Source organism: Panthera pardus, unplaced genomic scaffold (genome assembly GCF_024362965.1).
Source record: "Panthera pardus isolate Hobbes unplaced genomic scaffold, ASM2436296v1 HiC_scaffold_21, whole genome shotgun sequence".
NCBI classification, from domain to species: Eukaryota; Metazoa; Chordata; class Mammalia; order Carnivora; family Felidae; genus Panthera; species Panthera pardus.
The window spans coordinates 44,723,143-44,743,519 of NW_026526777.1; the positions used below are offsets into that span (position 1 = coordinate 44,723,143).

At 41.4% G+C, this 20,377-nt stretch overlaps 1 protein-coding gene across 2 annotated transcripts in view; it reads right to left on the bottom strand.

Moving 5' to 3' along the window:
- Window positions 1-672: 672 nt before the first annotated feature.
- The window catches only part of COLGALT2 (collagen beta(1-O)galactosyltransferase 2), a 110,932-nt gene continuing 91,227 nt past the window's right edge, over window positions 673-20,377 (bottom strand). Inside the window, exons 7-12 of one of the 2 annotated variants that reach the window (XM_019427212.2) lie at window positions 19,650-19,726; window positions 15,427-15,533; window positions 9,321-9,453; window positions 7,833-7,960; window positions 4,592-4,798; window positions 673-2,955 (exon numbers count right to left, since the gene is read on the bottom strand). In XM_019427212.2, coding sequence (XP_019282757.2) covers window positions 2,679-2,955; window positions 4,592-4,798; window positions 7,833-7,960; window positions 9,321-9,453; window positions 15,427-15,533; window positions 19,650-19,726 — 929 coding nt within the window. In that variant the 3' untranslated portion in view covers window positions 673-2,678. The other variant, XM_053909182.1, reaches the window with a different exon arrangement.

Consider the following 20,377-nt stretch of genomic DNA (forward strand, 5'->3'; position numbering starts at 1 on the left):
CAGCAGCACTGGCTATCTCCGGCCTCCAACATCCTTGGTCCAAGGCAGACCTGGAAGTTCCAGCAGCGTTGGCCATTGGTCAGTGTTGGTGGAATGAGTGAACAATCATAGTGTTGAGCTATTTTTTTTTTAATTTTTCACAAAGAGCTCTAGAAGGCAAGTAGTTTATCATCTCCCCTCCTTGAAACGACACAGCATGATAGACAGTGTAGGATGCTGGGATGCCGGCTCTTTCTTCTCTTCCAGAGTTCCTGCAGCAGGCCCCAGGGAACCCAAAGCAAGGCCCACACCATGTGTCCTCTGCAAATTGTAGGTGCTCAGTCCACACTCAGCAGCACCAGCACTGCTGGAGTCAGGGTCGTCTATCCAGGAGATCCCGCCTAGGCTTCCAAGGTCCAGGGGGACATCCACATGGGGGAATCCAGACAGAGTTTAACTTATAGAGACAAAGAACAGGTGCCATGGCCGGAGGCAAAGGTCTGTGACTGCAAAGGTCAAGTATCTTGACGTAAAACTAGGGTGGAGGCAGGAATAATGAGGTCAAGGAGCCCCTGAATTGCTGAAGAGATGACTTTTTAAAAACAAATGGCGGGGGCGGGGTTGCAGATCACAATGTTCACAACAAAAGAGCGCTGCTTGGGATCCCAGACCTGAGCAGGCAGAAGCAATGTCTGGGCTAACAGAGCCAGAACTTTATTCACAGTAGAACAGTCCTAATCTAAAATTCTAGAACTTAAGACCAATGTCTTTTAAGAATGAGAATCCATAAACCCATCAGACCAGCTGACAGTAAAAGGGAAAAAAAAATGTTCTCTATTAAAACAAAACCACACAAAAGTCAACTCAATCTTTCTCCACTCCCAATATCCCTCCCACCCTATTAAAAAATATATATCATGAAAGCCAGGCACACTTGCACACACTCAAATATGCAAACAAAATGCAAAATACCCAAGGGAACCTTAGGGATCACCTAAGGGTTTTTCACTAGCTCCCCAGATGCTCTTTCTGTTTTTCTAGGAAAAAAAAAAAAAGAGAGTCAGGCTCTGACAGGTATGTCAAAGCAGTAAAGATAGAAGTCGGCTGAGATCCCCTTCCTCAGCCTCCTTGCTTACTATCAGTGTGGAAGAATACGGGCAGTAAGTCAAGAAGGAAGGCTGAGGCTGGTGTTCTTTGGCAGACAAGCTACCTCGTCCTGCAACCTGGGGGCCCTCTCCAGGAAGCACTAGGCTTGGTTCACGCAGCAGCCCTGCCCATGGGCTCTGCTCCAAAGCATGAAGCTCAGGAAGGGGGGTGTGGGGAGGGTATTTCTGGAGGCAAAGTTTCACTGCTTGAGGGGGAAAAATGCAAACCTGAGGCAAACCATCATGAGAATCTGAGGAACACAGATTGTGGAGTTGGCAGGGAAGATGTAGCCCAACACTGCACTTTAGAGAAAATCAGTCTGTGAAGAGAGCAGAGAGGTCATCTGCCCAGGATGCTGACTACGAGAGCCTCCCTCATGGTTGGCCTAAATCAGTTGCTCAGTCCACTGTTTCTGACCAAGTCTGTCATCTGAAACGGAGAAGCATTTGTTTCCGGGTGATGAGACTCTCCCACTCAACAGGCCTCCCTTGAAAACGCCAGGCTGGGAAATGCAGGAGAACCAGATCGCACACTCACTGCTCCCTAGGGTGCTCTGAGAGCTTGAAAAATCTGTTTCTCTGCCTTATCCTACACACATTTCCCCCACATTTTGTAGAATAAATAACTCAAAATAGAATGAAAAACTCAGGCAAGGACAGTTGCTGGCCTGAAAATGTGCTCTGCCTCTTAACAGTGACTCATAAAACTTACACTCACAATTCATTCCCAGGCTCGGGGGCGGAGGGGAGAGTGTGACGTGCCGTGGCAGCACAGGGACCCTGGGGACAGAAGTTAGACACCAGCCCTAACCCCTTATATATTAAATTTATCTTCATAAATAGAGCATCCTAACTCAAGTGACCACAATAGAAAAGACCAAAGTCTGAGTTCTTGTTTTCTCAAATATCTACACAAACTTTCAAATATCTAATAAACTATACCCACATGGCAAAATCTCTGTATGAGAGCTTCAACTGCCATGATAGTCAAGGCCAAGTTCAGACAGACCCAAATACCCACCCATCCCTACTGGGTAATGAGATGAACAGCTAACTTTGGCTTATGACAGAATTCCTTTAAACCAAAGCCCAATAACTTTGATTTTAAATTATTTGATCCCCCTCCCCAATTACATACACAAGTTCTCAAGGTCATACCTATGATATAAAATGGGCCCACAAGACCAACAGATGTGGTCAGGTGGCTTGGCTACCTTGCCCACCCACTTACTGATGTGATTACCTTTCTCTTGGATGAGTCTCTGGGCCATACTGTTGATCCTTAATGTAGGAAGCAGTATCATCTGGATAATAAGCTGAAGGGCTCGGTGTCTACATTGAAGTTCATCTCGATGGTTGCCATAAAGCCTATCTTCTAGCCATCCTAGGAAATTTGGGTTAAGTTTCCCTATTATCCTCCCCTGTCAAGAATATATTAACTTTGCTCAATTACATCAGACCACTTTGGTTAGATGACTGTGGCCACTAAAAGAAACTGGAGCAAACGAATAGCCCATTAGAAAAACCAAGGGTGGTGAATCCCCCGTGGAGCCCTCAGAGCTCGTCCCTCGAAGGCACGGCATCCAAGGAGGTTGGCGATGGCAGGGCCTCTGTGTTCTTGGCATTGCGGTGGATGTGGCCTTGCTTCCGGGACTTCCAGGAATGTGTCCTGTCCCAGTCCGTGGCCACTGTCTCATTGTCCCAGATGGTCGAGGTCTCCGTGTCACTCAGGTAGCCTGGCTGGCCCGTGTAGTGTGTGGGGTAGATGAGCAAGGGTTCTGCCGAGAAGGCTTTCAAGTCCCTGGATTCATAGTACTCCTTGTACTCAGCTCTGCAAACAACAGGAGTAGGGGTGTGTGAGGGGGTAGGACACTTAGAGAACTGGGGGAAAGAGCATAGGGGCCTTGCTGCTTATCTCTGAAAGTGTCATGGATGCCTTTGATTATTTCTAAAGTTGTGTCTTTTGTGGAAAAGTTTAGTCTACAAACACAATAAAAGTTTCTTTAAACGATTTCAGATGACCTAGACAAACACACAAAGAGAAACTTCAGTCAAGGTATTTCTGTTGTCTCTGGACGAACTCGTTTAAAAGATGGATTTCAGGTCTTGCTGTAAAAGCTAAGAGTTAAGCTCTGTTGGACCACAGTGATAGGTAAATGTGATCACTGTGTGGCAAATGCCCTGTTCCTGGATTAATAAATTAGCTGAGATCTGAATGGCAGTGGCGGGATGAGTGAAACAGTGTCGGTTTGCAAGCATGCCAACTTGGCTTTGCAGCCCAGCTCCCCGTGAGTGTCAAGTGTTGGAGTGGAGGACCTGGCCTTCTTTCCCCGCCACCGCCCCCCCCACCCCCCCACCCCCCTGCTCCACGGCTCCTGTGAAGATATGAGGGGACATCTGCTTAGGTCCTAAATCAGTCCATGTACCATAGGTGTTAGTTTTCGTTCCGTTACAGGGATGATGGTTGACTTCCATATTCCTGCTAGGATGTAGGTATAAGGTCAGTTGCATCAAAGAGGGTGAGGGGCTCCATCTTTACTGAGTACAGGAGACAGAATGAGCAAGACACGGGACAGGAATTCTCAACCACTAAAATGAAGCCCATCTAGTAAGAGATCACCCAGCAACTGAGAGAAGGAGCCGAGGCTGGAACCTGGTCTCCTGCTCCATTAATGAATTTAGGAATCACTGATTGAGCCGCTATTATGTGTAGAGTTTGGACTAGGTTCTAAGGACACAGAGATGTGAGACTGTCCCTGTCTCAATGGGCTCACAGGTTACTGGGGAGACTGGACAGGTGAACCACCAATCTCCATGCCCTTTGATAAACACTAGGTCAGAGTAAGCTTCTGTGCTGTGGGAACCGTGAACATCACACTGCCTTCTTCCACAGACGCCCTGCTCAGGGGCCACCTCCACCCCCCCCTGAGCCTCTAACTCATCTCTATGATTGTGGGTCTCACAATATATCATGAGGTCTGAATTTCCTATGATTGTGGGTCTCACAATACGTCATGAGGACTGTTCATGAGTCTGAATTCCCAACCAGACCGTGAGCTCTGCAAGGAGGAGGATGCCTGCCTGGCCAACAAGTACATACGACAGACTGAGAAATGAACTGACAACCTTGAGGTGCTTAGGAAGATGACCTTCACCTTCAGGTGTATGAGTTTAAGGAAATAAGAAGATCAAAAACAAGGAGAGGACCGAGCATATTATTTCCAGTGAAACTACACACCGGGTATGACAGTGGACCCCTATGCAAAACTCACCGTTTCCACCTCATCTTCCCTATCTGTAAATGGGGATAATCACTCAAGTCAGCCCCTCTGGGTCATGATTAGAGAAAGATCATTTAGGAAAGCAGTACATCTTGAGAAAACGTCATGCACTATTGAGAAGCTGAGTAGCAGAATATGTGAGAGGGCTGCGCCCAAGGGACGGGCAGGCAGTGCAGGGAGACTCACACGGGGTGCTTGTTGTACATGATCGGCAGGAACTCATCTACTGGCAGCATCTTCCCAAAAGGATCAGCTCCGACGAGCTTCTGGGCTCCTTCCAGAGAGATGACATAGCCCAGCGTCCAATAGGAGTAGTCAGCTTCGACCAGATTTCCTACGTTGGGCACTGCTTTCTCTGGCTCTTTCACCTGCATCCTCTTTCTACCAATATAACTAAAAGGAAGTAGAGGGAGGAGAAAATCCCAGTTTGAATATTAGACGTCCGTAAGAACGGGGCACAGGTTTACAGATACTTTTGAAAGCTTGGACCAGCTGTGTCTTATATTAAATGGATCATGCCACAAAGTGCATCCCATCACCAACCGTGACTGTCACCTGCCATTAACGGGGCCGTTTTCCTGGCTCCGTTTATCAACATCCCAACTGCTCTTGTCTAGCGCTGTGTTCCAGCCTGGCTGGAGCTGTAGAGAGACTACAAGATCTCACAGATCACTTCCCAAAGAGGGTTTGGGACTTCCAGCTGTGTTTACAGAGGTTGGAAATGGACAAAAAAGGCCAGATGTGGGAATCCTGAGTTTTTTGTTTTCAAGTCCCCAGAGTTTCAGCCTTCGATATTTTTCGGACAGCTCTCCAGATGCTAGCGGTAAACACAGGACAGAAGAGGCTGTGGGAAAGAAACAGTCTACAGTAAAAGACCTGGGAACCAGAGTGGCCCCAAATGGGTCCTTCCCGGGGAGAATGAATAAGAAAGCCTGCCTGGCTTCCTCCTCACACACACCTAGCTCTGCCCTCACTTTGTTCTGAGAAAAGCATCCAGGCAGGTCCTGTCCTCTTCAAACAACTTCTGCAACACAAGATACACCCTTAGCCATTCCAACTTTCCTGTCGTCTACTCACAGATCTGTGATCCGTGACTTTTGTCTGGAATCTGTTTGTTTTCCACTTGGCTGGGGCAAGTTCAGGAGGTGCCTGCTTCCTGCCTTGAGGTAAAGCCGACTTCCTCTATTTTGCCTTTAAACCATCTCTTTCATCGTGTAAAGGATTCCTCTTATCCAAACATCCGGGGGTTTGTAGAGTGAGCCTATGTCCACCTCAGTTCTTCTCAGGACATCAAACACCATATCTTTTCAGCCACTGTCCCCTCAGACTAAAGAGTCTAAATTTCTCTCATGTACCATCAAATGGAAGAGAAAGTCCCTCTGAGCACTTGAGATGTGACCCGAGGGACAGTCTGTACTCAACTGATTCATTTTACGTACTTTAAGTTGAGATTTTAAAATAAAATTGAAGATGTGTAAAATGTTTTTTCCCTTTAACAAAATCGTTTCAGTAGGACAAGAAGGTGTTTATTGTAGCAGTTGAAAACTTAGCATCTAGATTCAGATGTTTTGTAAGCATAAAATACACCCTGGATATTAAAGATGCTAGAAAGAACAATGTAGACTATTCATTAATAGTTTAAATACCGATTACATATTAAAGTAATAATATTTAGAGATGTTGGGTTAAATAAAATGTATTATTAATTTCACTTAATGTCTTTTTACCATTTGAATGGGATCACCAGGAAATTTTAAATCATGTATGTGGCTCAGGTTATATTACTGTTGGACAGCACTGCCTAGATCATTCCAATGGGTTAGTTTACTCTTCCCATTTACTATTTCCTTTTTCTGGAGAAATGTCACATAGCAGCCATGGACAGCTTATCAGATTTCATGTTTTGAGTTTCAGTAAAGTTCGTACCTTACATATTCATTTTAGAAAGAGATAGGTATAAATATTGAAACCACTGCCATTTTTAATAGTATATAACTGATATAAATGGAATATTTTGACTTGATCAGTCTGTGAAATTTAGAAAAGATTTTTGTTTCTGTATCCCTATCATTTCCCGTATCCATATCCTTAGCCAACCACTCTGCTTTCTTGGATCTGTTGGTACTTGGTCCCAAGAAATATACCAGCTAAACTACAAGTGGACAAGGACATGTGCCCGTCATAAGCCTTGGACTCCCCAGGTTGAGTCCTCTGATTCTGAGGCTTAAGTGAAAGTCGCCTTTGCGCAGGTCATGTGAGTATAAAATGGCTTCCAGACTCCATGCCTATGAGGCGTAGTCACAGGCTGCAGAGCTATAGACTCAGAAAGGCTGAGGCGTGAGGACTTCTGGAGGATTACAGGAACAAACAAGGATCCTAAGGGACAGTGCAGAATCTAATCACATGGCTGACATCTGACAGGGAGCCAGTCTCTTTTTATTACCCAGTACTGATTTCTGGGTCTATTCCCCCATGGATTAGTTCAGCCATCACTAGGTTTCTTTTGGGCTCAGAATGGTATGTTTTCTGAGAGGACAAGTATTCCAGCTGGGTCCATAGTGAAGTTTCCCTCTGAGGATGGGAGGAGTAAGGACAGCTTGCCTGTTGCCACTCCAAATGAACAGGCTTTGATTTGATGAAATTGCCTTTGACACACAGCTGGGAAGCCAACGTAATGCTTGGGAACGTTCTGCCTCATTAGAGAGAAGTAAAAAGTATCATCTGGTTTAAAAAGAAAATGAAGGGAGAGGGAGAGACAGAGAGAGAAGGGGGAGAGAGAGGGAGACAGGGAAATAGAGGAGAGAGAGAGAGAGAGAGAGAGAGAGAGACTTAATTCCCAGAGGCAGCTACCAAAGCATTGACTACATGTCAACTCAGAACCAGCATTACCCTGGTAAGCCTGGTTTTCCTATGGCGGCCTCTGACCCTCCATCAAACCCAGCTCAGTGCTCTTACTGTCCGCACTGCACACTGCCCTTCCCAAGAGAGGCACTCTTAGGCTGACCTTCAGCCCCCATACTGTCAGAGGCTACAGAGGAAACCTGCTCTCAAGTGTGACACAGGACTCCTGCCCTTGAATGAATGCCTCGTCCTCTCTTTTCACACGTCTCCGTGCATCTGTTGCCTCACTGGTGGGATTTATGCCGTGCTCCCATGTGAGCACTCAATCTGAAGACCCCTGACCTGCAGGCAGTCTCCAGGTCTCGCAACTGTCTTCCATAGTTTCTTTCTCAGCCTGCAGAGTGTATAGATGCAGAAACCAGGGTCTGTTCTCCACTCCTTGTTTCTGGGAACGTTCATGGAGAGAAAACCAGGAAAGTGGAAAGCTGTGCTGTATCTCCTATCAACTGGGGAGGTGGGGCCCACTGCCCCCTGGAAAGGACTGTGTCCTCTCAGTGCTCTAGGATAAGCTTGTCTTGTCACTCACATCAGTTCCCAGTCCAGCTGAGCCTGGTCGATGTCATCCATCAGCTTCATCAGCTTCTTCTTAAACTGATGTTCAAAGCGCACGTCATCCTCAATAACAAGAGTCTTTTCCAGCTCGCGGTCAATTACCTGTAAAGGCCATCAGTGGGAAGATACCCTATGAGAAGTCCAATATCTATTTTTTATTAGGTAAATACATATTAAAAAGTCAAGAATATAGTAGCACAGTAGGTAATAGCTCATAACTGGAATCTAAGCAAATGCCATCCGATAGCTGAATGGTTACATAAACGGGGTGTTTACTTACAGCACTGAGAATGTATGATATACAGTTAAACGCAATGTTACAGATGAATCTCACAAATGAAAGGATACTGCAAGGATATACCTCAATACCCTATGTAGTTCCATGCATATAAACAAAACTACAAAAGCAGACAAAACTATTCTATGCTATTAGAAGTCAAATGGTGATTATCCCTGGGGACTGTTCCCTTGAAGGAAATACAGACAGGGTGCTTCTGGGGAGCTGGCAACCTGTTTCTTGATCTGGGTACCAGTTAGCATGGCTGTATTGTTGTTCGGTTTGTGAAATTTCATTGGCCTGTATTTTACGCTCTATATAATTTTATACATATCTATTACATTTCACTTAAATTTTAAAGAAAAAAAGAGATAGCATAGACTGGGTCATTCAAAGAGAGAAGGCATTCAGAGGCCCTTCCTTTAGGGACTTTCTCTTTTCTTGTGGGAACTGACCCTTAATCAAGACCCACACACCAATCCTTCCCTCCATCAATGTCTGTTCTCTAAGCCATGGTTTCAAGTCCTGGCTTTGCCACTTCTTGTGAAGATATTTAATTTAATATCTTTAAGTATTTAGTTATTTTCTCTTGGGTAAAATGGGTCCAGGCCTCTTGATCCACTTCATATGATTTCTGTGTGACTCCTCGTATGAGATCATCTAATAAACAATGGCATGCTGGATACGTACAATACCAGGCATTCCTACTAAGGATAAGGATGCATCAATAGAAGTGTAGCCTCCTGAAAAATGGCATCTTCCCCTGTCATCATCCCAGTGGCAATAAGGCTACCTTTGCCTGTTTGTTGCTGGCCTATGTCAGAGAGAGGCAGAAGGCAACAGAAACCTCCAAGCATACTTCTACAAGAGTTACGGGTCCACTTCATATCTGGCCCGAACTCACCTACAAAGTCCCACTCTCCTTCCTCCTCATTACAAAAATGCATCTCTAAATAAAGCATCATTGTGGCACCTGGGTGGCTCAGTCAGTTGAGCATCTGACTCTTGATTTCAGCTCAGGTCCTGATCCCAGGTTCGTGGGACTGAGCTCTGCATTGAGCTCCACGCTAAGCATGGAGCCTGCTTAAGACTCTCTCTCTCTCTCTCTCTCTCTCTCTCTCTCTCTCTCCCCCCTGCTCATGCTTTCTCATAAATAAATAAAGCAAGCAAGCAAGCATTATTTACCTCTTTCCAGACAGAGTAGTGGCTAAGAAAGCAGCCGATTTCACCCCTGGTTAGAGGCCTGGAAGAATAGGGATCTCGATATCCAGGCAGCATTTCAATATTCAGGGCCTTCAACTGGCTTGTGTTAAGTGCCCTGCATGAGAGAGACAATGTCTGAAAATCAACAAGTTGAGATGTCCCCACCACAAAAGGCAGAAAGAGAGCGTTCCGGATGTTCCCCAGAGCCTTTCTGCACATTGAGGAAGACTTCTCAGGTTTCCCATCAATCCTCAGGAGCTCATCAGGGTTAATGTGTCATGGCAGCATTCCAAGCTTTTGGGAAGACAAGAGGGTATGTTATGCATAGTGTATCCTTCACAATTGCCAATGTACTTCTAAGTATCACCAGGTTTTTAACAGCTTTGAGAAAGTATTTTCCTAATGAAGGAAGGTGGCTAATGGCATTAAATACTAAAGGGGATGAAGACAGGAAGGAACTATGTACAGTATCTTTCCTTTGGACGTATTTTTTTTTTCTTCAAAAAAGGTTAAGAACAAAAATAGTGGAGACAATCTTGTGAGCAGAAAGAGAGAAGTGGCTCACTACATATAAAGTATTCTCAATAAGATTAACAGCTGATTCTTGGAAACCATGGAGCCCACAAGGCAGTAGGTTGACCTATTGAAAGGGCTACCTGAAAAAGCCAAAAATTCTGTATCTATTCGAACTGTCTTTCAAAAATGAAGGATAAATTAAAATATTTCCAGATTAACAAAAACTGAGGGTTCATCACTACCAGATCTCTACCAGAAATGCCAAAGAAGTTCTCATGCCAACATGAAAGGAAATTAGAGAGTGATAAGGGTCCATATAAAGAAATAATGAGCATGGGGATATGTAACTGCATAGGTAAATATAAATGACAGCATAAGTGTTTTTCATTTATAACTCTTTCTTCTCTTACCTGATTTAAATCAAAGCTGCATATAAGTCTGTGTTAACGGACATATAATGTAGAAAGAAGTAATTTGGCAACAATAGAACAAAGGAGGGGGAAAAGAATGAAGCAATATAAGAAGCTAAGTTTTTGTATGCCACTGAAATTAAGTTGCTTTTTTTATCGAAATATAATTGACATATAACATAAGTTTCCAGCATATACCATAGTGACTTGGTATTTGTATATATTATGAAATGATCAACACAATGTCTAGTTAGCATTCATCACCTCACATAGTTACAACTTTTTTATCTTGTGATCACGAGAACTTTGAAGATCTACTCTCTTAGCAACTGTCAAATATGCAAAACAACAATATTGTTGTATTGTTAACTATACTCATCATGGTGTACATCTCCATGACTTGTTTATTTTATGACTTAAGGTTGGTACCTTTCCACCCCTTTTACCCATTTCATCCACCTTCCAATACTGCCTCTGGGAATCACCAATCTGTCCTCTATATGTATGAATTTGTTTTTTTTTTTTCCTCTTTAGATCCTACATATAAATGAGACCATATGTATGGTATTTGTCTTTTCCTGTCTGACTTATTCTATTTAGCATAATGCCTTGAAAATCCATCTATGTTGTTAAAAATGACGGCTTCCTTTTCAAATGAATAAAATTTAATTGTATATATTTATATGTGCCACATCCATTCATTCACCTGTTGGACTCTTAGGTTGGCTCTTGTAAATAATGCTGCAATGAACATGAGGTGCATATTTTTTTGAGTTCATCTTTTCATTTTCTTTGGATAAATACTCAAAAGTAGAATTGCTGAATTATATGGTAGCTCTATTTTTAATTTTTTTCAATATATGAAGTTTATTGTCAAATAGGTTTCCATACAACACCCAGTGCTCATCCCAAAAGGTGCCCTCCTCAATACCCATCACCCACCCTTCCCTCCCTCCCACCCCCCTCTATTTTTAATTTTTTGAGGAACCTCCATACTGTTTTCCACAGTGGCTGCACCAATTTACATTCCTACCAACAGCCCATCAGTGTTCCCTTTTCTCTACATCCTTGTCAACACTTGTTATTTCTTGTCTTTTTGATAATAGACATTCTAATACGGGTGAGGTGATATCTCATTGAGGTTTTAATTTGCATTCCCCTGATAATTAGCGATGCTGAATACCTTTTAATGTACCTGTTCACCATCTACATCTTCTTTGGAAAAATATCTACTTAGATCTCTGCCCATTCTTTAATCAAGCTGTTTGGTTGTTGCTGATGTTGTTGTTGTTGTTGTTGTTGTTGCTTTTGCTATTGAGTTGAATGAGTTCTTTATATATTGTAGAAATTAACTCCTTATCAGATATAGAATTTTTAATATATTGATGAATATTTTCAAATATTTCATAAGTTGATGATTTTTCAAATATTTTCTCCCATTAGGTGGGATGTTTTTTCATTTCATTGATAGTTTCTTTTGCCGTGTTGTCTCACTTGTTTATTTTTGCTTTTGGCATCAGATCCCAAAAAAAGCATTGGCATGACTGATGTCTAGGAGCATATTCCCTATGTTTTCTTCTAGGAGGTTGGTATTAATATAAACTAGATTACTATAAATCAAAATGTTAATTTCAATCTCCACGGCAATCACTGAGAAAATAACTTTAAAAAATGTAGCAAAAGAAACAACAAAGGAATTAAAATGGTAGAGTAGAAGGTATCTTTTTAATACAAAAAGGCAATAATGAAAAACAGAAGGATAAAAAGATGTAAAACATATAGAAAACAAATGGAAAATGCAGATATAAATCCTACTTTATCAGTAATTACATTAAATGTGAATGGATCAAACCCCACAATCAAAGGCAGAGCTTAGCAGAATGAGTTTTTAGGAACATGATTCAACTATGCTGTCTACAAGAGATAGGCTAGATTCAAAGGTATGAATAGGTTCAAAGTGAAAGGATGAAAAAAGATATACTATGTAACCAGTAACCACAAGAGAGCTACAGGAGCTATATTAATACCTGACAAAATAAACTTTTAAACAAAAGCAATTATTAGAGATAAGGAAGAACATTTTATAATAAAAAAAAAAGAATTGGGGCACCTGAGTGGCTTGGTCAATTAAGTGTCTGACTCTTGATTTTGGCTCAGGTCATGATCTCATGGTCATAAGACTGAGCCTCACGTTGGGCTCTGTGCTAGGTGTGAAGTCTGCTTGAGATTCTCTCTCCCTCTCCCTCTACCCCCACTCCTGCTCATTCTTGTTCTCTCTCTCTCTCTCTCTCTTTCAAAAAAAAAAAATCCATCAGAAAGACAGAAATTACAAATATATATGCACCTTACAATAGAGCAAAAACATAAAGCAAAAACTGAGAAGCTGAAGAAAGAGACTATTCACCCATAATACAGGGAGACTTCAATCACCCACTATCAATAATGAATAGAACAACTAGGCAGGAGAACAACAAATAAAGAGAAGACTTGAAAAATACTACAAACCAGCTAGACCTGACAGATATCTATAGAACATTCCACCTGACAGTAGCAAAATACACCTTCTTCTCAAGTGCACATGCAACATTCTCTAAGAAAAACCATGAAAAACATATAGATCATGAATTAAGCCTCAATACATTTCAAAGGATTGAAATCATATAAGGCATGTTCTCCAACCACAATGGAATGAATTTAAGAGTCAATAACAAAAGGAAGCTTGGAAAATTCACAGATATGTGAAATTAAACAACACACTGCTAAATAGCTAATGGGTCAAAGAAGAAATCACAAAGGAAATGAAAAAATGTTTTGAGATAAATGAAAATGAAAACCTAGCATATCAAAACTTACACGATGGGTTTGGTGTAGTATTTGGAGGGCTAGTTAAAGCTATAAATGCCTACATTAAAAAAGAATACTTCAAATGAATAATCTGATCTAAATAATCCATTTAGAGAAATTAGAAAAAGAATGGCAAACTAAACCCAAAGCAAGCAGAAGGAAAAAAATATAGACTACAGTGGAAATAAGTGGATGGAGAATAGAAAAACAAAAGAGAAAATCAACAAAACCAAAAGTTGGTTCTTTGAAAAGATCAACAAAATTGATAGCCTTTAGCTAAGCTGATCAAGAAAAAAAAAAGGTAGACTCAAATTATTAAAATGAGGAACGAAAAGTGGGCAACCCCTTACTGACCTTATCAAAATAAAAGGATTATAAGATAATACTATGAACAACTGTATGCCAACAACTTAGATAACCTAGATAAAATTGACAAATTGCTAGAAAGTTACAAACCACTGACTCAAAAAGGAATGGGCATTCTGAATACACCTAAAACAAGTAAAGCAGCTGAGTTAGTAATAAAATTTTCCAGAAAGAAAGACACACAATCAGCTAGTTTCTTTGGGGAATTTTGCCAAACACCTAAAGAATTTAACACCAATATTTCACAAAATTTCCAAAAAGTTTCAAAACTCTTCCAAAGAAGAGGTGGGAACAATGAAGCCAGTATTATCCTGATACTGATACCAAAACCAGAAAAAGACATCATAGGAAAACTATAGGCCAATATTCCTTATAAATAGAGATCCAAGATTCTCAAGAAAATACTAGCAAACAGAATCCAGCAATGTATAAAAAGCATTGTACACCATGGCCAAGTAGGATTTATTCCAGGATTGTGAGGTTGGTTTAACATATGAAAATCAATCAATATAATGCACCTTATCAACAGACAAAAATGATCACATGACTACATGATCATCTCAATAGACACAGAAAAAGCATCGACAAAACCCAACTGTATATGGATTGAAAAATGGATTGACACATACATCAGTGGAATTAAATTGAGAGTCTAGAAATGAAGTCTTACATTTATGGCCAATTGATTTTGACAAGGGTGGTAAGACAATTCAAAGGAGGCAAGAATAATCTTTTTAACAAATGGTGCAGGGGTGCCCAAACTATGTGCAAAAGAAGGAATCTGAATCTCTACCTCACACCATATAAAAAACTAACTCAAAATGGAGCAAAAATGGAATATGTAGGAGATATAACAGATAAAACAGTAAAACTTTTATAAGAAAAGATAGAAATAAGTCTTTGTGACTTTCGATTTGGCAGTGGATTCTTAGATATGACACCAAAAGCATAAGCAACAACAAAAATATTTATTGGGCTTCATCAAAATTAAAAACTTTTGGGTTGTAATGGATGCCATTATGAACTGAAAAGATAACACATAGAATGGTAGAAAATATTTGCAAATTATATAGCTGACAAGAGATTTGTATGCCGAATACATAAAGAACTCTCACAACTCAACTAGTTAGTTTCCCCTGGTCCTTGTGGCCTATAAATAAAACCTGGGCTCTTAGGTATTTGAAGCAGTGGTTCCCAAACTCTAGTGCACCAAAGAACAGGGTTGCAAGATTTAGCATGTAAAACATAGAATATCCAGTCAAATTTAAATTTCATATAAACAATGAATAATTTCTTAGTGTAAGTAAGCCCAAGCAATATTTGTGACAAATTTAACTGAGTATCCTATATTTTATGTGGCAAACTTACTCAAGAATCACCTTGAGGCTTCTTAGATTCCTAGCCCCAGTCCTGAGATCATGATTAAGCAACCCTGAGATGGGACTCGGGAAGCTCTTCTCTTAACCATCCCCTAAGGATTCTGACACAGGTATCCAGGCCACATTTTGAGAAACATTGATGAAATTCTTCAGAAGTGATAAGAAACTTCACAATAGCTTCTAGCCATACTCCTTAGAGCCATTCATATGCCAAACTAACATACAACATGGAATGTAAATTTTGCAAAAATCTATACCTTGAACTAAAGTGTCAAATAAAAGGACAAAGGAAAGCAAAATAAAACAAAATAATAAACAAAAGCAATAACAAAACTCTTGAAGGAATTCAACCAAGTTCCCATTGTGACTTTCCTGACATACTCCTGGGAAATGTGATCAGCCCAGGCAGGCTATGGCAAGCATCTCAAGCAACAGGATATACAGATCGTTATGCATTTGTCCTCATTATTTTCTTTCGTTATGCATTATTCCTCATATTTTCTTCATGTCACCCAAGTTTGGACACTTTGCTCTAACCACATTTGCAAGGGTTCAACAAAAAACACAACCCACTTTCCATCCACAGCCTCGACAATCTTGACCTCAATTTCCTGCTCATACAGGGTGCGTAACATCCGGTCCCGTCTGTCCTTTCTGCGCTTGAGGTTGATCATGAAAATCTAATGCAGGAAGAGAAGAAGGAGAAGAAACACAAGTCTTATCTTAGGCTGTATGGAAAGTTAAGTAAATGTAAGGACCAAAGTTTCAGTTAGAATAAGGAGTGGAGAAAATAGGGAAAACCGTGATGAAGTTTTGTTTATATTTCATATCAAGTCAAATGATATCATCCAAACAGAGTTACGTTCAAAACTTAGCCATGTGCAGTGACTTCACCCTCTCTTTGTTTCTTTTGTTGGTGGACATGTTTGCCCTGCTTTTGAGACAGGAAAGTTCAAAACGTTGCTCTTCAGGAGGCCAAAGGTGAATTAAACCCAAAACATATAAGACTCAGAGGAAGGAGGTAGGTAGTTTGGCAAATGTGTTAGATTTTTCAGCAGACATTAAGTCTATGCTCTGACGATCATTTACTAAATGTTTGGTTTAGCCTGGTCCCTATGTCTCAGTTTCCTCATCTGTAAAACTGGGGTGATACTGCTCTTATCTCATGGGCACTAAATAATACCTATTTGAGTTTATACCCACTGTAATACATTTCAAGTCATTCAAGGAATGAGGAAAACTAATCTTAACACGTCCCTTTTATTTCCAATTATCAAGGTCTCAATTTTAGTAGCTTCTTTGCCAGAATTTTTCAGAATTGAATTGAGAATTGCCAAAACTCCCCTAGAGACACGAGAGTTTTTCTGAAAGAAGTAAAGAGAAGGGGCCCTACTCTTGGGGGTAGTAGCCCTTTGAGGAATGGAGAAATGTAAAGACATCATCTCCACATCATACTAGTCCATGAAATCCCTCAAAATATGCGCTCAGATTTCTTCCCATGAGGGCTGGGTCCACCTGTAGCCTCTCATGTGAGTCCCTAAATTCCTGGTGGCTGTCCTAAACACATGCATATCACGAAGCCACTGCAGAGCATTATGGGTAGTGAAACTGTCCTGACTATTCCCAGATTTAAGGAGCCACAGAAGTACCTAAAGACTCACGAATGCTATTACAGGTAAATATGAGTTTTCATAATGTCCTTTTGCTATAAGCAGTAATAAACTTACTTTGAACATTAAACTAGTCCTCTGAGAGTGGGAGATTTCAGCTGTCTGTAAGAAATACTGATGAGGGGGAGCCTAGGTGGCTCAGTCGGTTGAGTGTCCGACTTCAGCTCAGGTCATGGTCTCATGGTTCATGAGCTTGAGCCCCATATTGGGCTCTGCACTGGCAGCTCAGAGCCTGGAGCCTGCTTCGGATTCTGTATCTCCCTCCCTCTCTCTCTCTCTCTCTCTCTCTCTCTCTGCCCCTCCCCTGCTCATGCTCTGTCTCTCTCTTTCTCTCAAAAATGAATAAACGTTAAAAAAAAAAAAAAGAAATACTGATGAGGAGAAACCTGAAGGAATAAGTGGGATGACTTTGGCTTCAGCCTGACTAGCCCACCCAAATGGCTCTGAGGAAGACATTTAATGCTTCCGGGTCCAGTTCCCTTGTTTGTAAGAAAAGGGAGTTGAACAACCTCATCTCTCAAGTACAACACCGATTAAAATGTCTATGATATGTGGTTTAGGTAAAGCTCGCTTTATGCTGTGTCCAGAATAAAGAAGAGACTATATCTTGTAACCAGCTGGGTTCAGACTTTACTGGGGGCAAAGCTGTGGTTCACATAGCCTTTTAATGTAATCATCAACATGTTCTATGTTTTACTGGATCAAAAGCTACACTAACTAAACGTTCAACCTCTCCTTACAAAACATTCTCACTTCCATCCCTTTATAAAGCACTGAGCAAAGAAACTGATGGGAAAACAAGATGTCCCCTTTGAAGAAATTATCCACCTGAGTTAAGGCAAAGTGAATTGGGTGCATCGTGATTTCATTACTTCTCTTATCTACATAACTGGGTAATTATTTTTTTTAAACATCATTTCTGTGGTGACTCTAACTTGCCTTGTTACTTGGGACTTTATAACTTAATAGATTGTGTTCTTTCACATTTCGTGTTCTTCCTGTTTAGAGGCACACCTTGACGGGCCATGTTTCATCCCATGATTTTAAAAGATATGGAAAGGAAGGGGTATTTCCTCATGTGTACACATGGAGCTACCTGAGGCCACTCCAGCAGAACAAAAATAAGCCCAAACAAAACAAAAACTGAACAGATATGCAACAAAAAGTCGCCTCAACCCAGAGACCTCTAGTCTGGGAAGACTTTAGTAAATAATAATTCAGTCCCAGTTTTCTGCCAGGACAAGTGCAATAAAAATTGTAGCCATGAAGAAAAAACACAGACGGCTTGCTCATACTTCGTGAACAGCAAACAGAGAGAGAGCTACATAGCCAAATGCAGCCCAGACACCACCACAAGGTCAGGGAGTACTGGGAGAAAGAAAAAGGTCCCTGAAAATCCCCTTTTCTACCATCTTATCTCTGTTCTAGAGCCCAGGGTAATCACTTCCTATATCTATATCACTTCCTAGAATTGGCATTTTCCAGAAGGCTTCTAGGGGTAACCCAGTCCTTATACGCACATCCAAATGGGAAGACCAGAGCTAGAAGATCCTGGTTTTGTCCCATTTGATCTCTTATGCTTCAGTCCACATAGGAATGTGTTGAAAATGAATATATACAAAGACACTCGGGTTCTCTCACCTAGAGAACCGAGGGCTGATGAGAGTTATAGGAAAGGACGCCTCTAGTAAGATGTACAAGCTGGTACAGTGTGTGGTGTGGACCAACTTTCCTGCAGCCTGATTGTTTTAAGGAATTCTTTGTACTTCATTCTGATTCCTCTCTACCACATTAAAGTCATCTCTTCCCATGTTGCCCTCGGTGAAAACAGCATCACAGCCGCTAAGTCTTTTCTACTTAATCATGAAATACTCCCTCCCATTCCTGAAGTCCAGATTCCCATCGGTTTTATAGAAGAAATACCAATTCCCATCCCAGCAGCTTGTAGATGGCTGTCCTTTGGGGACATGTACTACACAGTGCAGGATGACGAACACGGCTTTTTCTTGCCATGGAGCTGTGGCAGTGAGCACAGAGCACAAAGCTTGGCCTACAACACATCCAGAATCCATGGAAAAATTCCATCTCAGTTTGTGGATTCCTGAGGCACTGCCCTAATCTCGAGATCATCAAGCTCTCGAATACTGATCAGCAGCTACGTGACATAAGGGACCCACAAAGGATCAATGACTTGGAGGCACACTTCCGGCATTCCCAAGTAGCTGTTGTGTGCGTTACCAAGAGAGGCATCACTTTATATTCTTGCTTCCTTCTTCATGCAATCAAAACTTCATAATAGGGGCACCTGGGTGGCTCAGTCGGTTTAACTTCCAACTCTTGAATTTGGCTCAGGTCATGATCTTGTGGTTCATGGGATCGAACCCCGCATGGGATTCTCTCTCACTCTCTCGCTCTCTCTCTCTGCTCCTCCCCCACTCATTTTCTCTCTCTCAAAAATAAATAAATTAATTAAAAAACAAACAAGCAAAAACTTTATATTAAATATGGCCCTTGGAGTGCTATTATGAAGTACTTGCCCACGGAAAGGCAGAATTTTACTATAGGTTTCTTTTTTCTTTTTATTTTCCTCTCAACCCTACCCTCAATCTTTGTCCATGGAAGAAGAGCACAGAGAAAATAAAGCACAGACTATTCCAGAATGGTTTCCATCCACTCAGAATAAAGTTAAGGTCCTCCAATACCTAAAACATATACCCTCTTACCTGACCCTTGAATCTTGATTGAAAGGTTTACAAAATATAGCAATATCTGCTCCTAGAAAATATATAATTGCACTCAGGACTAAACAGTAACGTCTTTCTAACTCAATGATTAATTCACTTTACCATGATGCTCCTTTAAAAAACTTTTTTTTTTTAATTTGGATATAGTTGACACACAATATTACCTTAGTTCCAGGTGTGTACGATGCTCAGTTTTTAAGATAAGAAAGCTGAGCTGCAACAAAAACGGAGTCATTTTCCCAAGACCTCAATGCCTTTTCAGCAGCCAGGTCAGTCTTGCTGGCTCTCAAATGTGTCATCAGGCTTGTGCTCTAATACAAACGTGTAAGCACGCCACATACATGCACATGTGTGCACGTGCACACACAGACACCTTTCCTACCTCATCAAATCCCATCTTGTCTGGATATTTAGGGACAACGGAAACAAACTGGGAGGGTTCCATTGGAGGACGGTCAACTGGAAGACACAAGAAGCACACAGAGCACTCTGTTAGCGAAAGGCTCAGAGAACAGAATTCCATCCACACATCTGATGTCTAGGAACACCACCTGGATGTCCGGGACAGGGGGTAACCACTCAGCAGTTCTCCAAGACTGAGTGGCTATACAGGAACCCTAATGGTCAGGGTTTTGAGAACACTTATTTATATGCAGACTGGAATATTCGCCCCATTTCCCTTAAGGGTAAAGATTAAGGGTGAAGGCTCTGGAGTCAGATGACCTGAATCCAAACCTTGGTCTGTGAAGGTCTGGAAGAGTCAGTTAAGTGTCCTCTCCAAACCTGTTTCTTCATGTGTTAAATCAAGATAATAAAAGTGTATCTCTTAGGGTGTAGTAAAATTTAAATGAGATCTGTATGCAAAGCACTCATCCCAGTAAATTAGCATAGTAAAAACTCAGTAACTTTCAAGCTATTACTTTACTGTGGCTTATAATGAAAGACCTCAGAACTGGGCCAGACTTCTTCTAAATAATGCCTTCTCTGTCTATTTTAAAGGGCCAAAGTCTGGGGCTATTTTTATCCCATCCAGGCAGGTTTAGCTACAGGTATGCAAAAGGTCCTTTATTTTAACACAAACTCGCCTCTGGGGGCCAAACCACATCCCTG